Raw genomic sequence first — 12500 nt, 5'->3', positions numbered from 1 at the left:
CATGATAGTTTGTACTACACCAACAATCCATTCTTGACACGTACTTTGGCCTATCCTTGGGGGCTGTTGCCATGGTGATTGTAACAACTGTGCCCCGACAGTATGGTGGAGCGATCAGCTGCCAAGTTCGATAGTGAGAGCCCACTAAAGAAAGGCAACCATTCCAGCTATGACACAAGAGTTGCTCTGATAATCTGCCATGGCCTGGCATGCAGACACAACCACATTGGACAACACACACACACACACACACACACACACACACACACACACGCACACACACACACACACACACACATCAGATAGGGCATACCTGCTGTCTGAGTACATGCAGTAGAGTAACCTTAAATGTCTCCTCTACTTTTAGGTTAGGTTAGGTTGTTTAGGTTATTTTTCCTCTGCTGTTTAAATTGTTCATATTTCATATTTCTATTTGTATATATTCCTTGTTTATAGTGTATATATTGCTTGCTGCTATTTATCATCTGTTTATACTGTAAATTTGCACATTGTCCACATCTATGCACATTGTATACATCTATGCACACGGTTTTTTGCACATTGGGTACTTAGATCTCTGGTGTCATCTTTTATTCTTTATTTTTTATTTATTTAATCTTGTAATCTGTGCATACTGTTGAAAATTGTGAATTTCCTTCGGGATGAATAAAGTATCTATCTATCTATCTATCTATCTACTTTCATACACAGGTTCTCAGCTTTTACACTTTCTCATGTCTTTTCCCCTTTTATTTACCTCTTAGACAGTTATTAGCAGTCGTTTTCTTCCTCTGTCTTAATGGATAGGACCACAGAGTGTCTCCTCCTCATCTAGATTCTCCTCTCCATGTCGGACACACAGACACACACACACACACACACACACACACACACACACACATTTCTCCCACTGTGTCAGCCCCCAGTGGAGGATCATCTGCCCACCAGTCTTAAGCCATCCTGTACTCCTCTCACTTGGACTACAAATAGTGTGTGTATGTGGGTGTGCTCACACACCCACATACACACATATGGGTGCACTCTTGTTTGGGGGAGGAATGATGAACGGATCTTTATCCTTCACTGTCTTCCTGCTTGTCCACCTACTGCATCAGAGGGGTAATTTGTGTGTGTGTGTGTGTGTGTGTGTGGTGTAAGAGCAGCTCCCTCTCTCCGGTGGTGGATGTAAGAAAAGAGTTGGAGCTGCAGAGGGAGAGAGGCCTGAGACAGAATCGAAAAAGAAAGACAAATTGCCCTGCGACAAAAACGCTTAGTGTAGTCCTCTCCTCACGACTCCACACTGACTCAGCAGTATTCTGAATGTCAGGATGTTTTGACCTCTCCTTGTTGTTCTGTTTGTCACACACTTCCTCCCTCCATCCTCACTGAGGCTATCCTACAGAATCACAGCCACAGACTGATTTCAGTTGACCTGTTTCTATGAGCCACCTGCGCGGAGCAAAGCAATTATTTCACAGCCTGAAATACCATGGACACATGTGCACTGCTGTATCTGTGCAACATAGAAATACCACAGTAATACTGAATATTGTGATAAGTTGACAGGACAGTGTCACAGTATTAGGCTTGGGCAATATCCCATGTTTATCTGTCAGCTGGACTGTTGACAAATGGTGACTTGAGGGGTGCGTGCGTTACAGTGACACCCCACCCAACTATTCCACCCTCAGAATAATCCTCAGCTGCTTCATTTCCCCCCTCTCTCTCTCTGCAGATCACCTGTCTGCAGGAGTTCTTTGGGGAGGATGACGTGTTCATAGCATGCGGCCCAGAGAAGTACCGCTATGCCCAGGACGACTTTCTGTTGGATCACAGTGGTAAGGCTTCCACAGCCTTTATGACTGGTAGGCCTGACTAAGACTAACTAAACATCTGTCTGCCTGTGTGTGTGTGTGTGTGTGTGTGTGTGTGTGTGTGTGTCTGTGTGTAACCCTTGGTGTCCCCACCATTCTTCTCTCAGCAACGCCCTTTTCCTTTGGAAAGTGGACAGCAGGATGAGGTTTGTGTGTCTATATAAACACCCAGCCTATCAGCTTATATGATGTATTTTTCTAATGTAGTCTAAATAATTGTAATGATCACTTTAACTGGTGGAAATTTAAAAAAACAAACAAAAAAAAAAACAACTTTCAATAGCCTGTGTTTGGCAGTCAAATGAGAAGCACTGACACAACACACACACATTCCTGCCTTCAAGTGAGAAAAGCGCGTTGGTGTGTGTGAGTGAAATTGCATGCCAGTGTGTTACTGTGAATTTCACTGTGTTTTTGTATATGGTGTACAGTGCATATGCTGTGAGATAAGATACAACATGAATGTGTAACTTGAACAGAAATCTGTTTAACGTTTCATCCTCCAACAACCAGTTCAGCAAAAGGATCATTTTACTCAGATAAACAAACATGGACATCTTAACTTAAAAAAAACAATGCAATTCAATCCAATACAGTACTGTGCCTTTGCCCCTCAGTCAGCATGTCCATATCCATATTTATGTTCATGCACACAGCTGTATTTCCTTACCCCGTGCTCCCAAATAGCAGCGATATACAAGGTCCCTCTCAGATTTCACCGGCCTTGGTCCACAGAAGAATCCTTGGTACATCTTTTGTTGAGCAGCAGCCCACTTATAGAGACAAGCCACTTAAAAGATGCTTGGAGACAAGTGTTGAGGCATGATATGACCTCTTTAAATCAGCAGATCCATTCGCTTCTAAAGTGCGTGGCACTGTCACTGCTATGCAGTATTTCTAGCCAAGGTTAGACAACCTCACGGGAAGGGAAAAGGAGATAATTTTAGTAACAGTCCAAACTATTCCCAATGTTTGACATCCTGCTATTTTTTGGCAGGTTAGGTAGCAACAGGGATGCACATCCTAACACACAACTGCTGATGCTGATGAGTGAGTGTGGATTGGTTGTATTCAGGGTATTTTGGAGCTTTCGTCCCACTTATGCTAGTGTGCTCCAGTTTTAAGAATTAGGTCTTTGAAGGAAAAAAAAAAAAAGTACTGTACACTGTTTTTGAAGGTACAGGCAGTACACACTCCACTGCCAAAATATTGATCCAATAAGCAATGTCATATATGGAGTTGGATTGTGGAATAGATGATGAAAACATCCAAAAAATTAAGCAATACATTATGTTAAATTTAAGTTAATTGAGACAGTCAGATGTGTTTCAGAGGAAAAGAGAGCTGAGTTTAGCCCTGGACCCCTCAACCCCCCACTGAATTTCTCTTGGTTATATGTTGTGTTCGTCCGTGGCTAAAATTGCAGTGAGCTGGAGTGAGCTGCACACATGAAACTTGGCCTAGTAAAAGAAATGATGTGCAAATGCTGCACAACAAAAAATATTGCAGTCAGTCAAATGATGGCGCTATAATTCACGTTTTAAAAAAAAAAAAGAAATGAAAGTGAGTCCGATTGACTTAAAATTTGTCTCACAATCCAGCTGAAAGAGCTCTACAAAAAAGCCAGTTAGACCATAAAAAACTGTATTATGGATTATACACTAATTTGCATACACTGAAAAACAATAATGTGACATGTTTATGTCTACTTTTTGGATTTTTGGATTATCAATGCCAAATTTGGTACAGAATTCCGCCGTGGGTCACTGGGGGAAACAATGAGCAAGATCGGTCCAAAAAGATAGCCTCTGTTGGTCAAAAATCTTTGTAAAGGGCAGGGTTTAGCAGGAAACTGGCTATAGCTCATTGATTTTCTTATTGAATCAATAAATTGGGGGGCGCCACAAATGCGAAAAGTTTTTATCTTGTCATTGGCTGCATGGATTTGTACAAAATTTGGTTTGCATGATCTAGTAATCATTGGTAATGACTGATTAAAGTTGGTGTGACTTATTACAACAAATCTAAATTTCCAGACATTTCACATTCCAAACTAAAAAAAATCACCCAGCAGTTCACATCCACTGATGTGTGACAAACATTTGCCTCACTGCAACCCGTGCTCGATTCAGAACTCTGTCACTCTATAGTTTTTAAAATAAGTAACATTTTCCATTTCACCAAATGTTTGATCAAACACCAAAATCTTTGACAATAACCCAAAGTCTGAAACCTGCTTGTTGATGTTTGAGGCGGATTGAGCTGCTTCCTTTTCGTTATTATTATCATTAAACATATTTGCACTCACATTTTTGAATGTCTGACATTTTAATGACTTAGTGTAGCAGGCATAAATAAATATGGCAGCATCTCATCAAACCAGCAGTTCTCTCAGCCCAGACATATAAATGTGAAAACATGATAGCACTAAACAAAAACAAGGAGACTCCCAAGGACAACAAGAACCTCTAATTTAGAGAGAAATGTCTTCAGTTCAGAGGACAGCCTCTGAAAAGATGTGCTTTGCTGGCATCTCACATACACACTGTGAGGAAAAACATTACACTGAGAGCTCCTTTAGTCAATCAGTGATATACGCATCTGGTGATAGGTGGCATGGGAAAACATCAGAAATTCATTGTGTGTGTGTGTGTGTGTGCGTCTGTGTGTGTGTGCGTGTGCGCCTATATGGCTGTCTTTCATGTCTGCATCATTATAGCCACTGCTACCCCATTAACTCAAGGCTGTCAGGAAAGCTGACAGCTTTACCACAAGCTTCATTATAACATCTGCTTGTACTGAACACAACTCTGTGCAGCACCATTAAAACAGCTGTGGCACCAGCTGGCCAGGAAATGCCATAATTACCAAAGCGTGTGCATTTTTCATAGATTTATGGTGCATGTGGTTAATTTTCACTTAGATTGTGCATTCCTTAGAAAAAAACAAAATGCTAAAATTCTTTTGATTCTGCTTTGAAAGCGAGAGACACGCCTCTAGGCCTGCATAAATCAGCTTGTATTAGTTAGGTGACACTATGCATAGCTTGTATTGTTTTTAGTATTGTAGATCAAAGACTGGGACATGATATTAGGTAATTCATCACTTTGTCAGTGCTTTTTAGCTCATTTCGATCCATATGTTAGCTCATTGTTTCCTTTTGGTCCCCACCCTGAGTATAAACAACCTTTTAAAAGTTCATTTCAGGGGCAGTGTCCTGGGTAAGTCGGGATAATGGTAACTGCACCATCGAATTGCTGTACTGAGCGAAGAATGAGGAGGTTTGTTGAATGGAAGGTTGGTATTTACGGTATTGCCCCTGAATCGGTTGTCTTTACAGAATGCAGAGTGCTGAAGACGTCGTACAGCCGCTCCGCGAAGAGCCCTGGACCTTCACGACGCAGCAAGTCCCCTGGTGGAGGTATGACCGAGCTGCACACACACTCCATTAGAGGGGAGCAAGTTCATACCAGAAGGAACCAAGAGGCTGTCTGTAAAAGCCCTGTAAATTGAAATGGCATTTATTTATCAAGAAGTAAACGATAGAGAAATGACCTGAAATCCTTAACTCTCAGCCTTTCTATTTGGACAATGACTACAAAGTTGTAAACAAACTCCTCCTGAAAAAAGTTCCCATTTACGTTGTGCCACAGTAACATTGTACCTAAATTCCTGGCTGACAGGATGAGTAATAACCTCTTTATTTGGCAGCCCATTAATTTCATCTGCCCCTAAATCCCCTCTGCCTAATCACCAGTGTGACATTTGTGACGAGTGACTGCGAGCAGTTTGCACGGTGTATTCAAAGATGATGACATTATGCTGAGTAATTAGTGTTCTGCAAGCCATCATGTCAGTTTTAAAGAACAGGGATTTGAGAGTTTGGCATGCTGTCCTTGGGGTATTTGGAGTGGAAATGCCTGCAGTCTCATTTGAAATTGCAGGAGTTTCAAAATGTGTGTGGATGTGATTGCAGCAGTCATTTCTCACAGGTGGCGCTGCTCTGCTGTCACAGTCTCAGTTTTTCCTCCCCTTTTGGCTTTTGTCCCCTTTCAGCAAGGCGACCTGTCCACTACTCCACGAGCCAGTCTCCAATCAAATCCCCAGGTGAGCTTCTTTTAGCCGCAGCAACAGTTTAACTCACCAAACAGCAAATGTATCACATCATTCTGCCAGCTGCTTGCCAACCATGAAAATTTGAATACAATAATTACTTAAAAGAGTTGTCTGCCTCTCACTAAAGGCTCTGACTCTGTGGCTGAGCCAGAAAAGCTATGGCCATGCTAGTTTTTCATTCTTGCTCAGGGCTGCACCCTGTCCCTCTGGTGTTGAGCTTGGGAAGGAAATGTCCTCATTTACTCTGAGAGAACTTGGAGATATGGCACTGAGCCTCTAACTACAAACAAAGCTGTATAATAAAAATGTTTTAACTTATGTAACAATTTCACAAATGCATTTATTCAATTAATTTATTTCCCATGGGTCATACAATTTCTGGAAAGGCATAAAGTATAATTGGAAAAGTATTCCAGACAGGGACAACCAGGAATAAATAAATAAATAAATAAATAAATAAATAAATAAATGGAGTCATCATGGAATATTCTCAGCCTCAGTTTCAAAAATCAGTAACTAGTCATTCAACAAACGGAATATTTATTTTCCATCCTGTTCACATTGTGTTTGCTTCTCTCGGAGAATAAAACACAACAATGTGTGTTTAAGTTTGAGTAAGAAAGGAAGTCTTGCCACATTCATGTAGGTCATGGAGATTTTTAACATTTCAGTCATAGAGAAGTCAAGGAATGTTACGTTTGACATACTGTAGACTGGAGGCCCTGGACAAGAATGTTAATGCCAGGAAGCAGCACAATGACAAGACTTCTGTCCTCACTTTTGTGCGTGTTCAGATTGTTTCCTGTCATTCATACGACAGTCTTGCATTCTGCTGTCGCACACAGTCCTGCACAGCCCTTGCTCTAGATTGATTTCATCTATATAAACACACATAGCTGCCTTTAAAACACCTTGTGCACTGTGTCTCCTGTTGTCTTTACCAGAGCTCTGTTTCTCTTTCCTTTACCCCTCTGAGGACTCGGCTGCTCTCACTCGATTCGGCTGCTACACCCTAAGCTCTGATGATAGGAACACTCTCTCTCTCTTTCTGTCTTGCCTTCGCTTTGGCTTGCACCATGCAGTGGGTGCTGGTGGATATTGTATAATCTAATTGCCTGGTAAATTGAAATTGTGTAACAACAGTGAACGAATAGCCTGTAATCAGTGTCAAGTGCTGTTCTTCAGCTCAAATTGGTTTATGCATACAGCATAAGTAGACTTTGTGTTAGAGTTTAACACATCACACCTCTGTATTTGTACCAGCAAACATGAGCGAGGGAGGCAGAAATATTCTGCCGAGGTCAAGTTCGGGTTCATTTTTATTGTCGAGCGAATGATTCATTCAAACAGTAGAGCCTCTCATCCCTGCTTTCTGCCTGCCCACCCTGACACACTGTGTTGTGGATGTGTCACACACATGAGAAGTCAGCTTATATTGTCAAGAGCTTTATTTTGCAACATTTCTGTTAGATATGAACCAAAGCTGCTAGGAGGAACATTATTTATCATTAACTTATCCATCAACCTTGTTATCCAATCCCTGCTGTGTAGCACTTAGAATGATGGACATATTCACTTGACTGAAATTTTGGGGCCAACCTTTGATACATTAATGCACAGTATAAAACTACTTTTCAGCTGATTATGCTTCCTTGCTTGTTTCCTATAGATAAATGTAATTATGGATGTGATTTATTCCAATAAACCAAGCTCTATTGTTTATGTTGGTAGAAGCAAACATAGCAGAGCACAGTAAGTCTGTGAGTCACTTATAATTTGTTCCAGAGACCATCTTGTTTGGTTTCGTTTCACACATTCCCATTGGAATAAAAAAAAAAGTTGGCCTTGCAGATTGCCTCTGGTACAAACATAGAGTGAAAAGAGTATTGAAAGAGTATTAACCCAGTTGACTGCCTGATAACTGGACATTGTTAAACAAGATGGACCATTGCCTGGCTGGTCAGACAGTTCATACACACATTCACTGTGTAGAAATATTTTGTTCCACATTACTTTGGTTCATTTTCTTACATTCTTCTCTTCCCTCTGTTTCCCTCCACATAGTAAATGGAGTCTCGAGCAGCCAGATCTCAACCCCAAAGTCCACCAAGTCTTCCAGCCCGTCCCCCACCAGCCCCCGGAACATGCACAGTTTTAAGGTGAGTCAGTACATCACATGAATCGATGTCTGCATGTGTGTACATCCACAACTCCATCCACTATCTATAATATAATTACTATGCATGTATTCACTCTGGCAGCAGGTCTCATCATACACAGATCCATGCCAATGCAATAGAAAATATTTGCACAGAGATTGACCGAGATTAAAAAATTGCAGTCAACCATAAATATAAATGCTGCACAAATTTATAACGTTTGGACTTTTTCCCAGATTGCCACAATTTATCTTACTTGGTCCCACACCAAGGCTCACATTAACACAGCTGGCTGAAGCCATGATCTGTCAGTCAGTGATATGTATGGAGATAGGTTAGTGCCAGCAGAGACTGTATTTGGACTGCATAAGTTGAATTTGGCATACTCATACTGACTCACTGAATTCAAAATTGGGTTTGTTCAATAAATTGCATAATGATGACGTCAAGGTGCATTTGAACTTGCAGTAAATGTAGTGGCTTGAATAGGATATACTGAATACAACTTTTAGTTTTTAAGCTGTTTCAAATTCACTTTTACCAATTCAGGGTAAGTCTTTTTTTTTTTTTTTTTTTTTAGAGTAGATGCAGTGTCCCAGACACACATTTGGGCTCAAGGAACATTTATTTCCTGGGTGGCACCTGAAAAGCAGCCACCTCTTCAAAGGTTGCCAGAGGGGTGTAGCACTTCATCATAAACCATGTGGTACTGTGGCCTCTTCAAACGGTGCCTGATTCTGACTCTCCCCACTGGTGAAAAGAGTTTGAAATAATGTTGTCCAACTTACTAGGCCTGGGCTGCATATAACACTCAATATATCAGCCTGTTACCTTGCAGATGGGTAATATTGTTTAAAAGCAGTTTGTGCATTGCAGCCTGGCAGGCCCAAAGTGTTGTGCAGCCTCATCATATATTTAGCAGCGAGTAGTGCAGAATATCAAGTAAGTTGCATGGATAAGGACTACAGTGAGGTTATACAACATGGCTAATATTTTTGGAAGATGTCATTTCTTCAAACATTTATCCGCCCAGCAATCCATAGCGCTGAATTGTGCTTTACAGATTTAGTTTTTGAGTGCATTTATTTATTGAGAAATCCATTCTTAAGTGGATCACTATCTGACATAAGTCTTTGTCCATACATACTGAATAGTTTGTCTCATATGGTGAAATATCTAGGCACTGGCAAATCATAAAATCCATGTCTCAGCAAAAACCAGCTCCTTAGAGAGCTATTTTGACTTACTGGGAAGGTACATATGGCTCACTATTCATGACTATGTATAAACGAAACAGTATAGAAAAGAGACAACCTGCTCATGCATGAAAGCTGAACATCACAATGTGTTTACTCCGGTACCGTGCTTAGCATTCTGTGGGTGTGACATTTCTGGTTGTGGAGAGATGAAACTTGGGCGGATGTAATGTTGAAAAGTTTCCTGAGAACATTTCCTCATCCTGCTCGCTATTTGCAACCTGCTAGCAACTCTCTGAAATGGAAGCGGTCAGGAAGGACGTGAGCAAAGTTCCGGTGAAGGTTCCCAAACGGAAGTTGCCCCCCAAGTCGAATCAGGATGCGTTTGACTCTTTGTTACTAAGAATGGTCATAAGACTACGTGACCTCAGCCTCAATGTATCATGCAAATGGAAACACTCAGTTTTTACTTCAAGCTGCCATGACAGGAAGCATCTGTCCTGCTGAAGTGTCCTTGAGCAATCCCTGCCAGCTGTAGGACTGTTGTTCTGTGCTTGATTGTGCACTTTGACCCACTTGTGGACGGGGCAAGTGACAAAAATATAAACTGTGACATTATTAAAAGGTATTTAGCCCTGTGGTGTTTTCTATTAAAGCCTACATTTGAGCAAAACTAAGAGTCGATCTGTAGTAAATGTACTAATGAAGGCTTAATGAAGCACAAAATGAAAGTGTAAACCCATACACTGTGAGGAATGGGGGCTCAGCATGTTGCATTTGCACCACCCACCTTGTTTAATTTGAGCAAGTCATGACCGACTGTCATGTATGACTTATGTTGCAGGTCAATGATGTATTTTAGGTAGAGCTTCAAATGCTAATCTGATTTATTGACTGAGGCCCTCTGTAAGCTGCTTGTTAGTACACAAAGTACAGAGTTTCTAACTGCTCCAGCCAGCTGGCAAACCACCTCTAGAGAGCTGCTGTTTTACACTAAGCCTTTGGTCAGAGACTTATTCATCCACATCAGTTTTAGAGGATATTAGGTTGTGTGTTTTTATGATTTACATCCAAATAGCACCAGTAAAGCAATGATAAAATGAAAAATAAAATAAGAAAGGACAAGAAATGATACAGAAAGCTGTAAGAAAAAAAAATAGTGAATGAGAACACAGTTTGGTCAACATAATATAAAGTGTGTCTTGTTACTTAAAGTGAATGAGAAATCCTCAACCCTGCAGTCTTACTCGCTGGTCAGGTAAAGTGAGCCATAAAAAGCGGTGATTTATTGCAAGGAAGAGCTTTCTTATGTATCCAGTTGAAAAGGAGAATGTGAAGCAATCCCTCTCACATGCTTTGGTCCAGAGTTTCATCCTTTTAACTAAATAATGAATCCTTATCTGAGGCTGAGGTACATGAGAAGCACCTTATGGACCTCATACTGCGCTGAGGTAAGGGAGCTGAGAGAGCACCATGCACTCCATAATGGAAAAGATGACCTGACTAATTTTGGTGCTGGCAATATTTATGGCTGACACTTCAAAGTGCAGCCATAAGACACTGAAACTGCCACTGCCGTGCTCCACAGAAAAGACCCTCTTAACAAATTATTCATTCATCCCCACCTATAATGGTTTTCCATACAGAGATGATGAGTGGCTGTGGAGGAGGAGATCCATTGCAATAGCTCTTGACACTTTGTACCTTTAGAAGGGCAAACTTATTTTAGGCCTGATTCACCATTAACACAGTTACATAAATAACTCAGCATGTCTTCCTTTTTAGCTTAAGTGTGCAGGTGAGGGAACTGTACTGTTCATAGAGGAATTGTATTGTATTTGAGCAGCGTGTCTTAATGTATGCCTACAGCATTTTTCTTCTCATTTTCAGTATAAAAACACTGCTATTCATTGTATGTGTTTGCAGTTGCATTTATTATGTCACTTGGCAAGGTTGATCATTCAGAAATTATGGAAACTTTATAGAATTTTTATTGATTGATTGGTTTATTTATTTATTTTTGCTGTGCTTGCTATACCATTATATTTTGGGAGCAGGGTTCATTAACTTGTCAGCTCCTCTGACGTCTGGATCTTAGACAGATTCTGTTCAATATAAAGCCATCAGTCAGTGGTGCCGAATCCTTCTGCTTATTCATCAGATTTTTAGGAGAAAAAGTAATTCGCCAAGGCTTTACCATCTATCTTTTATCATTCTACCGCCTCTGTGTTTTTTTTTTTTCCCTCTATCTTATAGCCTAAGGTTGCCATGGTGATTTGTCTACAGGTTTTGTGCTAGGCAAGGCACTCATCTCTATTTTTGTTTCTTTCCTGCTCCTGCAGATCCCTCCTTCACATCACATCTCTGCCCCAAATGTAAATGGCTCGTCCAGCAACCACCAGGAGCAGACCAACCGCCTGAGCCCAGAGGGTTTGTCTCTTCTCCTCTTCTCTTCTCTTCTCTTCTCTTCTCTTCTGCTCTCTGCTCTCTGCTCTCCTCTTCTGCTCTCTCCACTGTTCACCTGAGTCTAAAGCAAAATTGACTCGCTCATCCCCCAGGCATGTGGTCCTGGCATTGACATTCACTGAACAGATCTTCATCATCTTGTTCTGTGTAATACATGGAACAGATTATAGAAACTGCTTACATGACAAAAGCGGCATCTCTGCCTGCACAGAGTAATGCTGAAAGCCTGGTATGGTGTGAGCAGAGACTTAACTAAATGCTTTTGGGCGCTGTGTTTGAGTTTGTGTGTGTGTGTGTGTGTGTGTGTGTGTGTGTGTGTGTGTGTGTGCAGGCATAATATTGCTGCTCAGTGCTTTGAGCAGCTGAGACAGTATATTTACCTCTGCTAGTCAGCATACATTCAGGTATGCTATATTAACAAAATACAACACAAAAACTGTTTATCACACCACTGTGCATGTTGACGTATGATGTCTCTTGCACAGCATGGGACTGTTTAATTCAGCAGATTTCAAAATGGGGTCCAGGGCCCCCCAGGTGTCCTTGAAATTCATTGATTTATTGATTATGACCTTGATTCTTTAATGTCACCGTTATTTAATGGACTAGGAATTGTTACAGTACAAATAAAACAAATTTTAACATGATGTTCTAAGGTTGTTGGTGTTGTCTGTTGTGACCCATGCCTC

At 41.0% G+C, this 12500-nt stretch overlaps 1 protein-coding gene across 3 annotated transcripts in view; it reads left to right on the top strand.

Annotated features, from left to right (window-relative positions):
• dclk2a (doublecortin-like kinase 2a) overlaps positions 1-12500 on the top strand; it is a 52492-nt gene that overhangs the window by 26062 nt on the left and 13930 nt on the right. For 2 of the 3 annotated variants that reach the window (XM_030050935.1, XM_030050950.1), the window contains exons 3-7: positions 1736-1865; positions 5215-5295; positions 5931-5981; positions 8055-8149; positions 11688-11775. In XM_030050935.1, coding sequence (XP_029906795.1) covers positions 1736-1865; positions 5215-5295; positions 5931-5981; positions 8055-8149; positions 11688-11775 — 445 coding nt within the window. The remainder of the gene's footprint in view (positions 1-1735; positions 1866-5214; positions 5296-5930; positions 5982-8054; positions 8150-11687; positions 11776-12500) is intronic. The other variant, XM_030050942.1, reaches the window with a different exon arrangement.

This window comes from Myripristis murdjan, chromosome 1, assembly GCF_902150065.1.
Source record: "Myripristis murdjan chromosome 1, fMyrMur1.1, whole genome shotgun sequence".
Classification (NCBI taxonomy): domain Eukaryota; kingdom Metazoa; phylum Chordata; class Actinopteri; order Holocentriformes; family Holocentridae; genus Myripristis; species Myripristis murdjan.
Note: the sequence above shows the minus strand (reverse complement) of the source record. Positions and strands in the feature narration are given on the sequence as shown.